The sequence below is a fragment of the Pseudorasbora parva genome, chromosome 15 (assembly GCF_024679245.1).
Source record: "Pseudorasbora parva isolate DD20220531a chromosome 15, ASM2467924v1, whole genome shotgun sequence".
In the NCBI taxonomy this organism is placed as follows: domain Eukaryota; kingdom Metazoa; phylum Chordata; class Actinopteri; order Cypriniformes; family Gobionidae; genus Pseudorasbora; species Pseudorasbora parva.
In genome coordinates this window covers 19,813,381-19,826,282 of record NC_090186.1, presented here as the reverse complement: position 1 = coordinate 19,826,282, position 12,902 = coordinate 19,813,381, and the positions used below count along the sequence as shown (strand labels likewise).

At 37.2% G+C, this 12,902-nt stretch overlaps 1 protein-coding gene across 2 annotated transcripts in view; it reads right to left on the bottom strand.

Moving 5' to 3' along the window:
- The window catches only part of LOC137041256 (rho guanine nucleotide exchange factor TIAM2), a 59,193-nt gene that overhangs the window by 2,813 nt on the left and 43,478 nt on the right, over positions 1–12,902 (bottom strand). For both annotated transcript variants that reach the window (XM_067417308.1, XM_067417309.1), the window contains exons 15-23: positions 10,576–10,661; positions 3,614–3,802; positions 3,415–3,483; positions 3,169–3,294; positions 2,361–2,469; positions 2,072–2,251; positions 836–954; positions 622–730; positions 454–509 (exon numbers count right to left, since the gene is read on the bottom strand). In XM_067417308.1, coding sequence (XP_067273409.1) covers positions 454–509; positions 622–730; positions 836–954; positions 2,072–2,251; positions 2,361–2,469; positions 3,169–3,294; positions 3,415–3,483; positions 3,614–3,802; positions 10,576–10,661 — 1,043 coding nt within the window. The remainder of the gene's footprint in view (positions 1–453; positions 510–621; positions 731–835; positions 955–2,071; positions 2,252–2,360; positions 2,470–3,168; positions 3,295–3,414; positions 3,484–3,613; positions 3,803–10,575; positions 10,662–12,902) is intronic.

Below are 12,902 nucleotides of genomic sequence, written 5' to 3'. Positions count from 1 at the left end.
GTATCTTTGTCAGTTATTGTATGTTGTAACCCACGAGTGGTGAGTTTAAATGAAGTCTATTTATGTCTAGCCAAGTTTATTCAAGTCAAGTCTCTGTTCTATGCTTTGCTTTTGATTTATGTGAAGTTTCAATAAAGAAACTGCACTTGGGTTCTCATCCTCGCCTCTTCAGTGGACATTCATTACAGTTATTAATCAAATAAATGAAGTCTTGGTAAGCATGAGACTTCTTAACTTTATATTCAGTGCTACTGTATATCCATCTGCTCAAATAACGTTCTTAAATTAGGAAGTATAAAAAAATGGGACAGTTTCCCACTACAAAAACTGACGTTTGTGAATAATTAAGTTAATTTAGCATGTAAATAGTCAAGTTTATACCAATTAACAGACTAAAAATAAAAATAAAATAAAATAAAATAAAAATAAAAAATGTTACATTCCACAACTCACCATTCTTTTCTTTAGCTTGCTTTCCCGATACACCAAAATAAGCGCTCTCTTGAAGACTGGGCAAATAAAAACAAATTAGTGCACTGACCTTTTAATAACACACATACTGTATATTGCAGAGCATAAATGCAATGGTTTTATAGGTACAATAGATCAGGTCTGACTTACGGAAGAGGGTGAGTTCAGGGTCTTTTCTCATGCGGCCCAAAGAGGGCAGAGGGTTTTGCCAGAGTGCTGAGCTGTGAATGATGAACTCTCCCATGGAGATCTCTGTGACCTGAGACACAGAACACATTGGCTTTATTTAGACATTTTATAGAGGTGAAATCGCATATAACATGACTCTTTATTCATTTAAAAGTAATTCTAGAATGGTATGCACCTCCTTCTCAGGGCCACTCTGCTCTGTCACTAGTTGGTCGAACACTGTGCCGTAGTCCTCATAGATCTTCTGCATCTCATTTATGTGAGTGGCCACCTTTTCCATGGCTTTTAATGCCTCTGCACCAAAAAAAAAAAAAAAAAACCAGAAAGGAAATAGTTTAATTCATCAACTCAACTCAACAGTTCATAATTGAATCACAAATGGTTTCAACTATAGGACTTTTCACACTGCACTTAAACCCGGTTTATCATCATTCTAAACCCTGCTTTTAACACTTGTCGTTTAGAAGTGGCGTTAAAATGGTTAGTTCACCCAAAGCTGATGGCTGAGAAAGGCTTCAGATAGGCCTCCATTGGCATTCAGTACATTCCCACTCACAAGACCCATAAAGGCACTAAAAACATTGATACAAAGTCCATCTCACTACAGTGGCTGTACAATAATTTTACGAAGCAACGAGAATGTCTGACGAGCATACCTGGTCACATAAGTCTGCAGAGGCACATTCTGAAACTTTACTGTAATAAAGTTATACATATGGATATTTTTCTTACACAAACGCATCAATTCACTTCCAGAAGGCCTTTATTAACCTCCCGGAGTTGTCTGGAGCATGTTATTTGACGGACAGATGCACTTTTATGGACTTCAAAAACACAACAACAATCCCTGCCATTATAAAGCTTGGATAAGCCAGGACTTTTTTAATAAAACACCTTTTATTTGTCTGAAAGAAGAATGTTATATACACCTAGGATGACTTGAGGGTGAGTAAATCATGGGCTAATTTTCATTTTTGGGTGAACTAACCCTTTAAGAAGAGTTTTTTTTTTTTTACCCTTATAGTCCGAAACGCCCATTCAGTGTAAACTTGATAGTACAGTTGACGTGGATGTGCAGTGCTAGAGTCTTTATGTAAACAAGTCACATGCTGTGTTCGTCCAATCAATGACACTATATACAAATAAGGATGTTAACGCAGGGTTTAGGAATCTACAGTGTGAAACTGCATTGAATGTATTAATACCCAGTAATAATTGTTTAATTATGAGCAAACTAAACGTGAAGCAAGATGGGATTCTGTTTACCCAGAGTTTAAAATGACCCCGGGTTAGCTTTCAAGTGTGAGAAGCCTTTAATTGTGCCTGAAAAAAATGGTGCCCTTTATAAAATTGGGGTGAAGTAAAAGAAAGAGAGTCAAGTGAATACTAGGAGAACTATGTGGCCGCACACCTGTGAGGTGGTTGCGTTCGTCACTCTCTGGGTTGGTGAGAGACACCAGCTCCCTCAGCAGCAGCGGGTACTTCAGAACCCTCTGGACGGGTTTAATGAGGTACGACTCCAGGGTGGACGAGTGCTGTTTGGTGGGGTTCCTCGCCTCCAGGAACTCTTTGAACGCCCGGTCTGTTTTTGCTGCCATCAGACAAACCAGAGAATTAAATAAACCAGATGCTTCTTCTTTTGGCACAAAATACCAGTTGAAATATGCCATGAGACATGTCAGATGAGGCTTATGTTTTACCTCTTTCTAGAACTTTCTGCACTTTAATGTGATTGGCACAGAACCCGCTGTATAGCTTAAAGTGATCTGCATAGTATAAGAATGATCCGCCCAGGGAGAAGAGGAGTTTCTGGATGTGAGATTGAAAGAGAAAGACTCAAAATGTGCCTCAAATCGAAAAACACTTCATTTGTCAGATGTAAATCAAATTAAAGGTCTAATTCCTGAACAGTGATAACCTTGGTATTATTTATACTCTGTTTTATTATTCATATTTTGAATTAGCTTTTATTTTTGTATTTTCTGTTTTAAATTTATTTTTAGTTGAATTGTTTTGTAATTTTAGTTTTATTTATCAAATGTATAATTTATGTAAAGTTTTTTTGTTTTGCTTTTTAAAAATTCTGAATTTAGAATTTTTATTTCAGTTTTAGTTTTAAGTTAGTAAATTATACTCAAACGTATTTCAGTTAGTAATTTGCCAAAGCAACATTCCCAATATCCTTCCGTTTCTTCAAGTGTGTCATCTAGTATTTATATTTCAATTTAGTTTTATTTTTAATAAACAAAAATGTTTTATAATAGATTTTAGAAACAAGGTCAACACTGTAACTTGACCCTTAACAATAGTTCTATATGTCAGACCTATTTGTCTTTGAATATGTAACACCACAAATTTAAAATGGCTGACAAAGTACTTTTGGAATATCTAATTTTACTTTTGGAATATCTATCTTTTATTCCATGTGATCCAGACTAGTTACTTAACATTTTACGCATCAGAGGGTTAATCATAAGAATCTGGCTTAATGTCACCACCATATGTTACCTTAAGTTTCTCTGGTGACTCCAGTGCATGGTAGTCCGGTGAGGAAGTTGTCCTCTCCTCTAGGGTTTGTAGGAAAACCCTCTGGAAGTCCAACATCTCTGGCAGGCTGCCAAACAGAGACTCCATCTAACGTTAAAGGAGAGAACTGCAATTATTGACATGATTGGCAAAAATGTGCTAATTTCCAACAATGATTCAATTTAGTATAACAGTTTAAGACCATAAAAAAAACAGCTCAAAACATACCTCATCGTGACTAAGGAATGTTTCTCTTTGTAATGGCTTCAGATAGATCTCAAACAGAGATCCCAGGTCCTAAACAATGTGAGGTGCACATGATATGACAGTGTTAATATAGAACAATGCATGAAGCATTAATTCATGTCTCAAATGTCCATGCAAACAATGAATACACATTTAAAATACCACAGCTACGATTTTATACCTTGACATAAGATTTCTCAGTGTCCACCAGCTCTTGAATTACCATGCGTAGGCGCTCAGTGACGGACATGTGACGAGGAGAGGATCTGGCAAGGGCATTTTCAGCGGAGTAAGGGTTCCGGTGGCCCTCTGGCACAGGAGTGGATCCTTCAGAGAACGTCTGGTAGAGATTACACACTGTCTCTGGGTTCTACAAGGTAAATCAAAGCAGAAGAAAATTGTCTTTTAGTTGTCTGTTGTTTGTTTTTTTATTTACAGTGCTGCAGGGATGATGTCTTTTTGTAAGCCAACCCAGAAGTTCGCATCACCCTGGTTCCCTTGACAAAAATCCATTATGATTTTCCACCAGCTTTTCCATAAGCTCTGTGAACAACAAAGGAGATCTGGGAGCTCCTCCAGGATATTTCCAAGAAACAAGGGACTGAAAATCATTCTCTATCTCAGGTAAGTTGTTAATATTCCGATAGTTAATTCATTTTATTGGACTAAATCTACAAAAAAAAAACAAAAAAACAGGTCTTTATTGGGATATTGGGACTGTTACAAGTGGAAACGCCCCAGGATTAGATGTATAGAAACATTGTGGATATTTATTGAATTTAACAGTGTGGACTCAGGATAAGACAAAATTATATTCATGTTAATTGAGAATTTTCACAAATTAACACAACTTTTATGAACTTTGAAGCCAAAATACAGTCGGCGGAAGTAAAAAACAATATAAGCTAACTACACCATGGTCTTATGACTTGAACATCACCATCGCCAAGCTACAAGTTGGAAAGTTTGACTTAATGTCCCTGACAACCTCTGTTTTCCTGTTTAGCCAAATCACTTTAGACACACAAACGTGTTAAAAATCACGAGTAGTGTATTACTGATGTATTTGATGAGTGTATTTATGAGATTTTTCTGTGTTAGAGCTCCACTAGTCTTAGCCAGACTGTGGGCTAAACGTCTGATGCATGAGGAACACAAAATTAGAAACACTTCAGGAGTTTAGAAGTCATCATTTGACTAGTTGAATTCTCCAGGTTTTTCCGGGAGACATGTGTCAAGTTTTTTAACGGTCCACCTGGAATCAAAGCCATCGGGACGTCAAACCCCCTCATGGAAGAAGCAAGCCTTCACGTTAATGTCTGTGACAATGAGCACTTATCATCATCAAACATTTTGCTGCATTTTCTAAAGTATTTTAAGTATGTGTAGTTTAAGGCAAAGACTCTCTAAAATATGTCCAATCATTTTACACGGCGGTCTGTTATTTCAGGGACATGAATGTTGCATTTTCACACCCTAAACAGGATTCGGAACAAAACAAACTGAGATTGTTTGCTTTTTTGCTTTGAACGTTTATGAATTTTGAAGCCAAAATACAGTCGGCGGAAGTAAAAAACGAAAGTTATGCTATAAGCTAACTACACCACGGTCTTATGACTTGAAACATCACCATCGCTAAGCTTCAATCTTCATGTAAAAAATCTACAAGTTGGAAAGTTTGATTTAATGTCCCTGACAACCTCTGTTTTCCTGTTTAGCCAAATCACTTTAGAGGCACAAAAGCGTTAAAAATCATGATTAGTGTATTACTGATGTATTTTACGAGTTGTGTACTGATGTCTTTAATGTTGTATAAATAAAATGTGAAATATCTTTAACTTGTATTAACCACATACCTTATTTCAGGGACGTAAACAAAAACCCCATTCAAAAACCTATTGACTTCAGGACAATGGAAGCAGAAGTGCAAAAATGCAAACTAATTTTTAAGTTTTAGGACTCTGGTTGAATCTATCAATGCGACCCACCATGTCTTACTTAAGTAAAAGGCCTATTCTTTCAACAATGAGGTGATATATTTGAATTTGTTTCAACTTAAAAATAATTTCAAATAATAGTTTTGAGGACAACTGCTACTAAATAACAGTCAAGAAACTCATTTATCAGTGGCATTTTTATCTTACGAATCTTTTGGTTTCAAAACGAAAGCTTGATGAAAAAAAAATTAGTCATTTTTTACACTGTTTAACCTTATCCTGCTCCAAACACCCCTGACTATCTTTATTCTGTAAACAAAATGGTTTGAAGAATATTCACACTGAGTTTTTTTTTCTTCATCGAAAATAATAGTGACCAACGGCTGTTCTGGACAGCTTTCATTGCTCAATAACTGCCCATAGAGTCAGTCTGACTGATATTAAAAGCAAACAATCTCAGTTTGTTTTGTTCCGAATCCTGTTTAGGGTGTGAAAATGCAACATTCATGTCCCTGAAATAACAGACCGCCGTGTAAAATGATTGGACATATTTTAGAGAGTCTTTGCCTTAAACTACACATACTTAAAATACTTTAGAAAATCCAGCAAAATGTTTGATGATGATAAGTGCTCATTGTCACAGACATTAACGTGAAGGCTTGCTTCTTCCATGAGGGGGTTTGACGTCACGATGGCTTTGATTCCAGGTGGACCGTTAAAGAACTTGACACACGTCTCCCGGAAAAACCTGGAGAATTCAACTAGTCAAATGATGACTTCTAAACTCCTGAAGTGTTTCTAATTTTGTGTTCCTCATGCATCAGACGTTTAGCCCACAGTCTGGCTGAGACTAGTGTATCTCTAACACATACAAAAAGCACCACTTTTTTTAAAAGTAAATTGTCGCAAGACTGTCCGATTGACTCAATCATACTTGCTATATTTAAGGAGCAGAGCTAGCATTTAACATGCTACTATGTGATGTTGCTCACTAAATATTCAATACTTCGTAAAATCACTTTGGGCCTACTTCAAAATATCTTAATTAAATTATGTTGAAGTTACGTGAACTACTAATGTTTGTGTTACTTATCTGATTGATGTGGAATCAAAGTACATGGTTAAAAGCCAGATGACTTTTATGGTGATTTAATATCTTTTTTACAGCTACACTTCCTCAACCTCAATAGAATTTTGTTTTATTAAAAAAGCAGACATATTTAATAAATGCTCAACGGTGTGTTTGGAACTTTATACACTGACTGAATAAACTGTATTGGAATCAAAGGGATTTCAACACAGCCTGTGTCTGGGCCATCACCCAAATCCTTTATGAATGATGCTCTCACCCACATTCACTCATTCAATGCTGTATCAATGACCTGGTTCTTAATCAAAACAAATCCGTCACTACTGAGTAAAACAACCAAACCATTTGAAACAGGGTCCAGCTGTGCCTGAGGGCAAGAAATGTTGACTCAAAGCTTGACTCAAAAATGCAAACGCTCTCCTGAAGGCTTTATCTCCAGAGCGCATGTGGTGCACCTTCACCATGCTGCATAAAAAACACCATCACCAGTGAAAATGCAAGCCATTTGTCATCGTAATCTGTGCTGTCAGAGTGTAATAAACTGCTGACAAACTGATAAATCCCTCTGGGCTGCTCTATAGAGCTGCTCTCTGCACGCAAAGGATGGCAAAAAACATTATAAAGCCCCATATGTTCACTCTTTTTAGAACGCAATCATAGAGAGTACGATCATACTGAACTGTAAATGAGAGTTTTTTAAGGTCATAGATGAGTGTTTTTGTGAGCATTTCTCCTATTTTAACACACAATGCACAATTAGGTAAGTTCATTTCAAGGCCCGCAGTAATTACAGACCACTAGAACAAAACAACTTGAGATAAAATGACCCAGAGTCTCTGAGTGCATCCAATAGGCAGAAACACAAGTTATACAACCATAGAGGTAGCACTTAATAATAACTTGGAGTGCAATTTTTAGGTGTCATTTGGAGAACAGTGAGTCACATAAGTTCTGAGAAAAATATTCAAAAGGGGGTAAGTGCAACTGCTTTTTTTTTTCTTGTTGAATATATTATTCCCAAGGAGGACATTATTCTGTAGAAAAATAATGAAATGTATATGAATAAAATGCTTACAAGTTTAATTTGGTAACACTTTACAATACGGGTGTACTAATATTAATTAATTCATGCTTAATTAATTCACAGATAATCATGAGTTAATATGACTAACCCATTTATTAATGATTACTCATTAGCTACTGATTTATAAAGGTATCATTATGTTATGACTTTACTTATTGAGGCACATGACTATTAACTAATTGTTAAAGGGGGGGTGAAACACTCAGTTTCAGTCAATCTCATGTCAATCTTGAGTACCTATAGAGTAGTATTGCATCCTTCATATCTCCGAAAAGTCTTTAGTTTTATTATATTTATAAAAGAAATATGGGCTGTACCGAGTCTTTCCGGAAAAAAACGAGCGCCTGGAGGCGTATCGTGTGGGCGGAGCTAAAGAATGACAAGAGCGCAAAGCGATGACGTCCTCAAGCGTGGAGAAACCCATCTATCTCAGCTAATACAGATAATGATCCACAATCAAATCTGAGGCTGAAATAAATTGAACAGGAGAAACGGCCACATCAGGATGTCCGTCTCTGTGGTATGTACTGTATTTAGGGGCCTTTGTGTGCAGTTTATGAGGACATGATTCGGTTTATGGACTATTGTATGTGACTAGACCTTAGAGGTAGCAAGCAAAACGGTTTTGCACGTCAGAATAGTGTAACGTTATACAGAACAACAATGGAGTAACCGTTAGCGCATTTGAATGACGAAGCACGCGATCGTATCGTTTACTGATGTTTACTCATGCGACGGTAGCCAATAGCACAGACATTTGAAGTTGATTTACTCACCGGCATCTTCCAAAGCAGGACCGCTCTGTCAAAAACACACTTCTTTGGTATGATTTGGTGAAGTCCTGTGACAGCAGTGACCGTGGAAATCCACTTTGCGACGCGACTGAAGCGATGCCTTGAAGCTTCCCGTCATTTCTGCGTTCAAATCGGTTCAAATGCAGCGCTGCCTTCCCGGAATGCTGTGCTCTCGACGTCACCCATAGGAATAAAGTGGAGCGCGGCGCGTCATAAGTGTTCACGGACGACTGGATCTGCACCTGAGAGACTGTTTACAGCGTGCATTTCCTCTCTCTCCCTCTAGCCACGCGCGCGCGCACCCTTCCGGGAGAAGAGCCCGTACAGCCCATACAAGGACCTTCCGCTCTATTTAACGTCAAGTAGACCCATACTCGAAAAAAACTCGCCGAAACTTGTGAGAAACCGGAAGGAGTATTTTTAACACAGAAATACTCCATCAAACGTCCAACATTAGTTTTTGAAACTTTGTCTATGTTTAGGATGGGAATCCAAGTCTTTAAAGGTGTAAAAAGCTCAGTATGCATGAAACAGCATTTCACCCCCCCTTTAAGTAATATGTAATTGCTACATAACATACTGATACCTTTATAAATCATTAGCTAATGATTCATTGAAGCAGACAACTGGAAGTAGAAATGGATGGCTTTGACCTGTTGTGGTAATTAACATGTTAATTAAAATTATTAGTTAATATAATATGTTATTAGGGCATTAATACATTGACAGATTTAACTAATAACAATTTAATGATTACTTTATTTATTAATCATAAAGAATGTTCATTAATTGCTGATGCAGTAATAATGAATGGTTTATTTCCATAGTCATATAACTCATGATTATCTGTGCATTAGTTAAGCATGAATAAATTCATATTAGTGCAACCGTATTGTAAAGTCTTACCTTTAATTCTTCATAATCTCACACAAAATGCCTTGTAACACCAAAATACATTCTAAAAACAATGCTTTGAATATGAAATTAAAAAGGTAATTTCGTAATAAAATGTTTTCAGTGATCCAGTAATCGAATTCATTCAAACAATCAGTCAGTCCAAAACAGCGCTAATGTAAAAAATGGCCAGGCTAATTACATCAGAGATATCAGAAAGAATAGAGTCTCACATTGCGTTTTTAGTGAATTATTACCCCTAATATTGCCACAGTAAATAATTTAGTATCTTCTGTGACCCAGCCACCCACTCACATGTTTTTTGTTGCTTTTTTGTTGCTTCAGACGCCCATGACCAAATGCATACTACAAATGCCTTAACTTGACACATGCTTTAAAGATTTTTTCTATATAATGAATAATGCTTAGTATATTAATAAGTGTTACCAAGTGTACACACAATCATTACATACCACAAAAAAACGAGAAATGATGTCACTACCAGTGAGACACATACATATCTCAGTCACATCTCCTCAAGGGTCTGATGAAGTGACGACAGCGGGAAGAGGACACCGAAATCCTCTTCATCTGCACTATTCTGACTCACCAACCGACTCATTACCTCTGACCTCTGTACATGTACAACCAGTGTTGCCACAGTTACTATGAAAAAGCAATCTGATTACGGATTACTCCTTTAAAAAGTAACTTAATTACTTTACAGATTTCTTGACTTTAAAAGTAACTAAGTAAGGTTACAAGTTACTTTATTAGTTACATTCAGCAGTTGCCGACAACACCCCTGCCGCCTCAACATAGAAACGACAACCATTTTTGCCAACATTCACTTTACTGGAAGTGCGTTTTTAACAGTAACGTCAACAATGTATCTCCTGATATTTTAAGTTGAAATTAAAAGATATTTCCTGCCAAAATACTCTCCCCGAGATGTCGAATTAATGTCGAATGACTAAAATAGTAACTCACAGTGACTTGGATAAGTAACGCGTTACTGGCATCACTGTGTACAACACTATAGACACCAAACCTAAACACTCTGTCCACTACAGGTAGATCCAAATCTTAACATATTGCTAAGCCCTACATGCCATGCAGCCTAAGAAAGGTTTCCAACTGTTCATTTTAAACCCGCTAACGCAATTAAAGTCAAATAATATTGTTTGCAAATGCCAAGTGTGCAGTAAGACCTGTGGAATTCTGTTGAACATGGCTCTCCCTTCATCTGACCTTATAACACGTACCGTAATCCTGATCACACCAGCCAGTCTCTCAACACAAACAGCTCACACCTCCTAAATCTCTGACATTCCCTCGGCTTACCTTTCCGCCCCGCTCGGCCTTATCGTTCACCTCCTCCAAAGCAGGCGCCACGGAGCCCTCGGGAAATTCCTGCTCTTGAGATAGATCTGAGGGAGAGAAAATGTTGGAAAAGATGTTGTTGAAAGAATAGGCCTTTTACTTAAGTAAGACATGGTGGGTCGCATTGATAGAGAGAGAAATAAACACACTCAAGACTCATTAACTCGGGAGAGGCCGACCCGTGCGAGCATTTAACCTTTATTAACCGCCATTGATCTGAACTCACTAAATCTGCATGCAGGTCCATTTCAGCAGGACTCTTGTGTCTGATTCTACAAAGCTTGGCATTGCATCAAATGGGAAAACCTAACATGTGCTTGATTTACAGTTAGAATAATGTTACAAAACCCTCAGGAAACATCCTGCAGGGAATAACATCCTTGTTGTCTGGGAATGGCCCTGTGGTATTATAATAGTTTTCGTCTGGGCATTTTGACAGCATCACGCTGTGAAACAAGTCGCCCGTCATTAGGTTCTCATCATAAAAACAGCGGGAGTCATTTCATTGTGTAAAAAGAGCCAGGGGCCCTCCACAAACCCCGTGGGCAGTTTCTTCACAACTGTGAATTTAAATTGAAGGGTAACCAAAATGATTTTAAATGCTATTTCCAAAACTAAATATAAAATAAAATAATTGTATTCATATTTTAAGGGGAAAAGGCACTACGTTAGGACCCCTGATGGACACCCTCCATTAAAAAAAGCACATGACACATAGATATAGTATGCAGAAATATGTATGTAGAACCCCAAAAAGAGTCAAATGAGGAATGTGTCGCCCTCTGCAGGTCATGTAGTGTTACTGCAGCAATAGGGCACATGCAATTTTATGTGTGAGATATAATCGCCTTATATACTACTATTAAAAAAGTTTGGGGTCAGTAAGATTTTCTTTTTGGAAACCTTTATCAAAATAATCAAGGTTTAAAAACAAAATTAATTGTTGTTAACATTGATAAAAATAAGAAATAAGCACTAAACCAATAGTCTGCGTAGCCAGAGCTTTCATTGGCCAAGGGCATGACATGTAAAGCAACCAATCACAGTTAATGTTTGTTCATGTTTAGGGGTCTGAAGCTGAGACTACTAAATCAATATAGTGATATGAATGTTTTCTGAAGGAAAATATGACACTTAAGAGACTGTAATAATGATGCTGAAAATTCAGCTTTGAGCACAGAAATTATTCAATTTTAAAATAAAAGTTTGGTAACACTTAAGTTTAGGATCCAATTCTCACTATTAACTAGTTGCTTATTAGTATGCATATAACTGGGATATTGTCTAATTATTATTACTACTTATAAAGCACATATTAATGCCTTTTTCTGGATGATCATATTCTACATCCATTAATCCTACCCAATACCTATACTTAACAATATTAATGTTAATAATATTTCACAATATTATCAATTTACTGTATCCAATACCTATACTTAAAGGTGCACTATGCAACTTTCCGTCCACTGGAGGGCGCCTATTCTAAACAAAGGTGTAGTTTGATGACGCCAAGTGTGAGCGCAGTATCTTGGGACATGTGGTCTTCACCTCACAGCCGGTGGAAAATAGGACTCGGGCAGAAATCATGTTGATGGCTGCGGTTATTAACGTTACTGTAGTGTAAAGCAGAGTAGGACCGAGTGCTGTGGAGCTGAGCATTGCTGCTGGAGCGAATGTTATACAAACACACGCCTCGCGAGTACCGGGACTTTTATTATGACGGGACGGGACACAGTCGCTTTTTCCAGCCATGAAGGTAAAGGAGCTCTGTTTATCATATTAGATACATTTAAGTGTGTTAAAAATTATGTTATGACGTTACTCTATGCGTTCGCTCTGCGCTGCTGTGACATGTTCACACTGCTGAGAGTAAAGTGCTTCTCCAGAATAAAACCGAGGGTAACACAGATATGACGCAATCGACAGGCGACTCGCTCAAACGCTATGCTGAAACGTCCTGGTTCTTAGTTAAAATAGCAATTTTCTCACAATTTATAAATAGTTGGAGACATTTGGGATACTGTAAGTATTCAACTGAACAAAATATATAACACTGGCCTAGTGCTTTTTGGATATTTTACTGCAAAAAATACTACATAGTGTACCTTTAACAATATTAATGTTAATAATAGTTCACAATATTATTAATTTACTGTGAGTCAGAATTTCCAAATAAATGCAGCCCTGTTGAGTATTAGAAGCTTCTTTCAGAAACATTAAAAAAATCTTACAGACCCGAAACTTTTGAACGGTAATGTTTACAGAAAAGTGGTGCATTAAAAAGC